Source organism: Nicotiana tabacum, chromosome 11 (genome assembly GCF_000715075.1).
Source record: "Nicotiana tabacum cultivar K326 chromosome 11, ASM71507v2, whole genome shotgun sequence".
Taxonomy (NCBI): Eukaryota; Viridiplantae; Streptophyta; class Magnoliopsida; order Solanales; family Solanaceae; genus Nicotiana; species Nicotiana tabacum.
In genome coordinates, this window is record NC_134090.1 from 146,386,492 (window position 1) to 146,393,704 (window position 7,213).

The 7,213-nt window shown below is 32.7% G+C and overlaps 1 protein-coding gene across 1 annotated transcript; it reads left to right on the forward strand.

Moving 5' to 3' along the window:
* The first annotated feature begins 2,647 nt into the window (after nt 1-2,647).
* On the forward strand, nt 2,648-4,697 carry LOC107782455 (LOB domain-containing protein 1-like). Its single transcript, XM_016603341.2, has 2 exons — nt 2,648-2,990; nt 4,085-4,697. The coding sequence occupies exons 1-2, from the start codon at nt 2,706-2,708 to the stop codon at nt 4,406-4,408; spliced, it is 609 nt and encodes a 202-aa protein (XP_016458827.1). The 5' UTR covers nt 2,648-2,705; the 3' UTR covers nt 4,409-4,697.
* The last annotated feature ends 2,516 nt before the right edge of the window (nt 4,698-7,213 follow it).

A 7,213-nucleotide genomic window follows, 5' to 3' on the forward strand; every position in this document is an offset into this window, starting at 1 on the left:
ATGAGGTTAGTATTTCACAAGAAAAATTGTTTGATGGTATTGAAGATGAACCGAGTAATGAAAGAAGCAAGATGGTTCATCAAGAGAAAGTTATTATTAATCAAACCAAGATTGGGGCAGAAAACTTGGGATCCAGAACCACAACAACGCATGATTATAGATATCGAAGATAAAATAAATTTTGTGTCATTGTTCGAGATTACATGTTTTAAGGAGCAAGATGAAATATCTATTGGTGCAACTGGAGAAGTAGATGATTTCAAAGTAAAGAAAAATTATATTGATGATATTTTGAAGGGATTTACCATGATTAAAGACAAATCATATATGGCCAATATTGAAGGGAAACTGATGTTAATTAAAGACGATACTCGCGACTTTGTTGATGTAACATATTTTAAGGAATTGGTGGAGAATCTAAAGTACTTGACTTCTACAAGGCTTGATGTTACTCATAACATGCTCAAATTTGAGGATCTTGGTTTAAGGGAGGCTAATGAAAATTAAACCAAGATTAATTAGTATTCCTAAGTTGTCTAGGATTTGGTATTTACTAGATATTTAATTTATGTCTAGTTAGGATTCATAACCCAAATCATGTAGGAATAAGTTTTCTAGATTATAGTCAATTTTGTTTTGTAGTATTATAAATAGGGATGCTACTACATATTTTCTATTGTGGAGAGGTAGCTACGTTGTAGAAAGATTCAAGAGTTTATGAGTTGTGAAAAAAAACCTCCTACCAAGTTCTCTCCCTAGTTTAATAAATTTTTTCTATATAGCTTTTGCTAAATTTCTTGTTTGTGCCTAAATTGTTCTTTGGGGTATTTCAATCCTACATTTATTCGCATCACTATAAATCTTTAACTCGAAACCTCTAATAGAGAGTGCAGAAATCATATCTACCCCCAAGTTTGGTGGTAACTAAGGTTGAGATTTTCTTCTCTCTCAACTTCTTGCCGCATATCTTGATTTGTTCAATTAATATTCTTAATCTCAGTCCTTTTAAATTTTACCATATTTTTTTTCAAATAAGTACTTACACCTGTATAATTTGTGTTTACATCAAATTAATGAATTAATTAATCTTAAGAGTCACTAACTAAATTAAATGAGAATATATATCATTTAATTATAGTTAACTGATAATTATTTGTTTGTGCGATGATTGTGATCTTATATTTATTGGTTAGATATAAATAAGTGCAACATATATATATATATAGCCGTAAGTTTTTACCTTTTTCTCAAATCCATTCTACAAAACTATCAGTCAATCAACAACTTCTTAGTCTTTAATTTGCTCCTTCATTAGTGCTTTAACGAGTTAAAATATGTTTGATTTTTGTGTCATATATTTAACCATTACTCATAATTCAAAACTCAAATAAATCTAAATAATAAAAAATATGTGGAATTTCATTTTAAAAATTTGTTGGTCTCTTAATTAACTTAGTAAGGATCGTTTAAACGTAATGTGCCGGCAAATATGCGATGACCCAATTAAAGCATTCTTATATGCTATAACTATTTTGGTTTTTATTTGATGAAATATATTTCTACTTTTTCTAATACAAATTATCGAGATTTATTCCAAGTACCTATCCAATTAGAAACTTTTCTCCTTTCTTTAATCTCTAAGCTGTGGGACAAGAGGGGTTGCCGGGGGTCTATTTGGAAATAACCTCTATACTCCAGGGTAGGGGTAAGGTCTGCGTACACATTATCCTTCTCAGACTCTACTAAGTGGGATTATATTGGGTTGTTGTTGTTGTTGTTGTTGTTGTTGTTAATCTCTAAGCTGTAACTAATTAAACTTGTAAATTGAGACAAAAAAGATGTAAATACAGATGCTGGTTAAAATATATGTATTGAGAAAAATCAAGATCAAACTATAGTAGGATGCAAGTGATTTACCTTAAAAATTACGTCAACCGATGACATAAAATGACGTCATTATTCCTCAAAAAATGAGGAAGTTGTGGTCACTCAAATTTTTCTAAAAACTTGGAATAAAAATGCCCGAGGAGACTTTTTCTAAAACGTTTTCTTTGGAACACTTGCATAATTTCAAGAAAACAACAACCAAGCAAACAAAATTTTTACTGAATTTAACTTATATACACAAATAATATTTAACAACTTTAAAATTTGATATTATCATTGCAATTTCAATCGACCATAATAGATTATTATCATATTGTAATTCAAGTTACATATCATAATTGCAAACAAATATACGTGTTGTTGTAAGTCAATTTAACTTTATATAGCATAAGAAAATTCACACAATATCAGTGAATAAAAATTTAGACTTTTTTTCCGAAAGGATTTAATCTTCTGTATATTGACATTATAATAATTTTTTTCCAACATTGACATATTTCAGCCAATTGAAATGGGTAACATGCCTTATTTTTTCAAGTTACTAATTTCACTTTTTATGAACATCTACTTATAATTATCTATAAGATGATCGACTTGACAATGTAAAAATTTATTTATATCGTAAGAATTTATTTACATTGTACTGTATAGAAGCTAAACTCTTAAAAAAACAAAAGTCCCAATGGACCCTATGAAATTTTCCTCCTTCTATCTCTATATATATTGTCATCTCACTAACTCGCAAATCCCACCAAAGTGATCATTTTAGACTCGACATAAAGTTCATTACTTAACTACATTTCCTCCACCCCATCAACATGGAATGTAGTGATAACAAAACCACCACCATTTCTTCACTAACTGCTAATATTGTTTCTGCAACTACAACAAGTAGTGAATTAATATCTCCCAGAAGCATAATATCAGCACCTCCTTCACCACCACCACCTGTTATTCTTACTCCTTGTGCTGCTTGCAAAATCCTGCGCAGGAGATGTGTTGACAAATGTGTATTGGCACCCTATTTTCCTCCCACTGATCCCCTTAAATTTACCATTGCTCATAGAGTTTTTGGTGCTAGCAACATCATCAAAATGTTGCAGGTATTTATATCTTGGCTTCATTCTTGATTTTTGCAGGATTTTAACTTTATATATATATATATATATATATATATATATATATATAGTGTAAAGAATTTTTTTACATTATTAGTATATTTTAATATGTTATAAAAGATGCTCACCTTATCTTTCAGGTTACTAATTTTAGTTTTTATAAACAAATACTGATAATTATCTTTTAAGTAATCTAATCAGTGTTGAAAAATTAAAGAACTCTTTTCACTTTCATTCATCATGTGTTGAGATGTGAACATAGATACAAGTACACAGCTGAACTTTCTTGATTTTTGGCGGTTTTGGATGTTTGCCAGCCCCACCCCACCCACCCCCACCCCCCCAAAACCTTTTTTTCCCTTAATTTGCAATAATGATGCTTTGTTTTAGTTGGTCATTTCTTCTTTGACTTAAACTTGGTCATTTTTAGGTGTTGTGAGACTTCTTTTATCATTTGCGTTATTCTTTTTCACATTCTACACGTAACTATAATTTTCCATGATCTAAAACTAAGTAGTTTATATATACAATCATGAGACTACAAGCTTCCCCCCCCCCCCCCCAAACTCGCTCCCCCAACACACACGCACACAAAATGATTGAGATTTCCATCCCCTCATTTTAAATTTAATGGTGTTTGATTTATTGTGTTACCCACATTATTAAAAAAAAAAAAAAAAAAAAAAAAAAGACTTCTGCTCGGATTTTTCTACAATTCAGACGTGCTAATAATGTTCTTGTAACACAAGTGAACAAAAAAAACAAAGAATTTTTTTCACAGATATCCTATTTGATCACTTGCATACAGCTAAATAAATAGCTGAAATCATGCGTAATATTCTTGATATAGATCAAGGTTGTCATTAAACTCCCATTTCAATTTATCAATATTTAAAAAAAAAAAAAGAGTAGAAATAATTGTTTGAAGTTGATGAATATTGATGAGTAATATTCTTGATATAGATAAAGGTTGTCATTAAAGTCACCTTTCAATTTATCAATAATATTTTTAATTTTAATTTTTTTAAAAGTAGGAATTTTTTGAAGTTGATGAATATTGAAAACCTCTAAATTTTCAGGAGCTACCAGAGGAACAAAGAGCAGATGCTGTGAATAGTATGGTGTATGAGGCAAATGCCAGAATCAGAGATCCAGTATATGGTTGTGCTGGTGTTATTTGCCAATTGCAAAAGCAAATAAGTGGGCTTCAAGCAGAATTTGCCAAGGCACAAGCAGAAATCTTGAATTTAAAATGCCAAAATTCTAATTTGCTAGCCTTAGTTTGCATGGAAGTAACAGAATATCAAGAAAATAGCAGCAGCAGCAATGACTATGGAAACAACACAAGCCTGTTTTTGGAAGATAACAGTGTATATGCAGCTTGGGAGCCACTTTGGACATGATTAAAAAAATAATGTCTGAATATTTCTAATACTACAAATTAATTCGCATCTTCACGTAAGAAAAAAGGGGCAGAAAAACTTGGTCAAATATTACTACGCCTAATTTGTCCCAAACAGAAAGATAATTTGGTGACATACTTTTAAAAAATTTAATAAATATATGTTAGTAACAGGTTTTAATGGTAATATCAAGAATAGTAGTTTGACGAAATCAGATGTAATTCATGATACTTACTTTAGTTTTTTATTTGAAGAAGAATACACATGGATGGTACACTCTTTTGATGAATATGTTTTTTATTTGGTGCGATCCCTTGGTCCAAATTATTTATTGTTTGTTCGCTTCTTGAAATTCACATGTATGAATTTTGATCAATATTTTAAAACGTATTTTTTATCATATTAATATAAGAAGAATTTTAATTTATGCTACTTTTTGTATAGTTGTGCAATATTTAGACTTTAGTTTTAAAATATTGAGTTCAAATTAAATTTAACTTTAAAATTTAGTCAAATTAATTCTCGTAAAATTGGGACGTGAAGAATAATATTTTGCATGGTTTCCTTGTTGAGCTTGCCTTTGGCTGGTTTTTGGTTAACTACATCGACTTTTGTTGATGGCTATGCTCTAAAATTTTCCAATAAAGAACCTTTTCTTGTAGAGACGTTGGAGAAAAAGAAATTAATTGGTGGTCCCTTTTTTTCTAAGAAGAAAAAAAGAGGATATCTATTTACATGTGAAAAGCATTTAGAAGTATAAAGCAGGTCAAAGCACACAACAATAAAAGACAACTGTAGTTTTTGAAAGAAAAAATGATTTATTAATGCAGTTTTTTTAACACCACAAAGTGCAAACGGTTGCTAGATACTCACTATGTTCACTTTTATTTATCCAGTATTCTAAAAATAAATTTTTGCTTTTACTTATCACTTTTAGCATATCAAGAGAAGACAATTTTTTTCCTATTATATTCATAGTATTAATTATTCATTTCAAATTATTTTCTCAAATCCATTAAAAATATGCATCAATTAATATAGGTATCATGATAAATTATGCACCTTATTTATTATTTCTTAAGGGGAGTGCAAAGTCCATAATAGACAAGTAAAAGTGACGGAGGGAGCACATGTTAAATTCACTTCTCTTTTGTAACGACCCGACTGGTCGTTTTGAGCTTTTGCACTTTGATCGCCAGATTTCGGGCAGGACTAGCCCCGTGTGATGTATTATGACTTGTATAAATTGTTGGTTTGGGTTTTCAGGGAAATCAAAACGAATTTGGAAGAACAATTCTCAGTTTGTAGCATGAAATTTGAAATGTTTGACCAAGATTTGACTTGTTTGTATATGACTTCAGATCGGAAATTTTATGATTTGGTTGCTCCGATGGGTGATTTGGGACTTAGGAGCGTGATCAGAATGCATTTTGGAAGTCCGTGGAAGGTTTAGGCTTGAATTGAGATTTCGACGTTTTTCGGTTGATGGGCGAGATTTTGATATAGAGGACGGAATGGAATTGCGAGAGCTGCAGTAGCTTCGTTATGTTATTTGGGATGTGTGTGTAAAGTTTCAGGTCATTCGGACGTGGTTTGGTTTGGTTTTTGATCAAAAGCGTATTTCGAAAGATTTTAGGACTTAGGCCTGAATCCGAGGTATTTTGGTTGATTTGATGTTGTTTGAAGTATTTTGATGATTGGAACAAGTTCGAATGAGGTATTAGGATATGTTTGTGCTTTTGGTTGAGGTCCTGGGGGCCTCGGGGTGATTTTGGGTGCTTAACGGAGAAGTTAGATGTTGGTTGCAGTTTCAGATTTGCTGCTTCTGGTATTTTTGCATCTGCGGTTTGGGGACCGTAGATGCGGCACCGTAGATACGGATGATTTTTTGCAGAAGAGAAAAAGGGTTAGATGGGCAGAGACCGCAGAAGCGGTATGGTGACCGCATCTGCGATGTCGAAGATGCGGGAGATTAGTCGCAGAAGCGACTTTGGTCCCTTAAGTGATTCAGCAGAAGCGGAGGTTTAGATCGCAAATGTGGTACCGTAGAAGCGGATCTTTGACCGCAGATGCGGAAAGGGCTGGAAAGAGCATATATGTTATTTCATTCGCGAGTTTGGGTTATTCTACCATTTTTGACTTCGACCTTGGAGCTTTTGGGGCGATTCTGAAGCGAGAATCAAGAGACTTAGTTAAGGTAAGGAGTTTCGGATCTAAAACACATTTCTATGGTGGTATTTCAGAATTTAGACTGAAATTAAAGGAATTTAAGGGCTAAAAATGGAGGATTAGCGCTTGAGTTTAAGAGGCCTTAGATTGAGGATTTAAGGGGTCATTTGAACTCCGATTTTGGTATTCTTGATATGCATAGACTCGTGGGGAGATAAGGAATCTAATGATGTAAAAATTTCTGAGTTTCGAGAAGTGAGCCCGGGGCTCGGGTTTTGCTAATTTCAGGATTTTTGGTATTTTTTGATTGTTTTCGCTTGGGCTTTGTTCCCTTGGCATATGGTGACATATTCGTTCTGAATTTGGATAGATTCGACGCGCGTGGCAGCCGATTTGAGGGGAAAAGGCGTCGCGAGCTAGAGATATAGCCGGTTCGAGGTGAGTAATGATTGTAAATGATGCTCTAAGGGTTTGAAACCCCGGATTGCACATCGTAGTGCTATATTGAGGTGAGACACACGCTTGATGGCGAGCGTGGGGTCATGCACTATTGGGAATTGTGACTTGGTCCGTTCCGATTGATGATTTTTTCGCGTATTTGACTGAAACTTATTTTCTATCTTCATGATTTGGGAT

Bases quoted from the DNA above. Each gene is read 5' to 3' on its own strand.
- LOC107782455 (XM_016603341.2), top strand. From the start codon at position 2,706: ATGGAATGTAGTGATAACAAAACCACCACCATTTCTTCACTAACTGCT. The intron at 2,991-4,084 runs GTATTTATATCT...CTAAATTTTCAG, and splicing joins ACATCATCAAAATGTTGCAG to GAGCTACCAGAGGAACAAAG.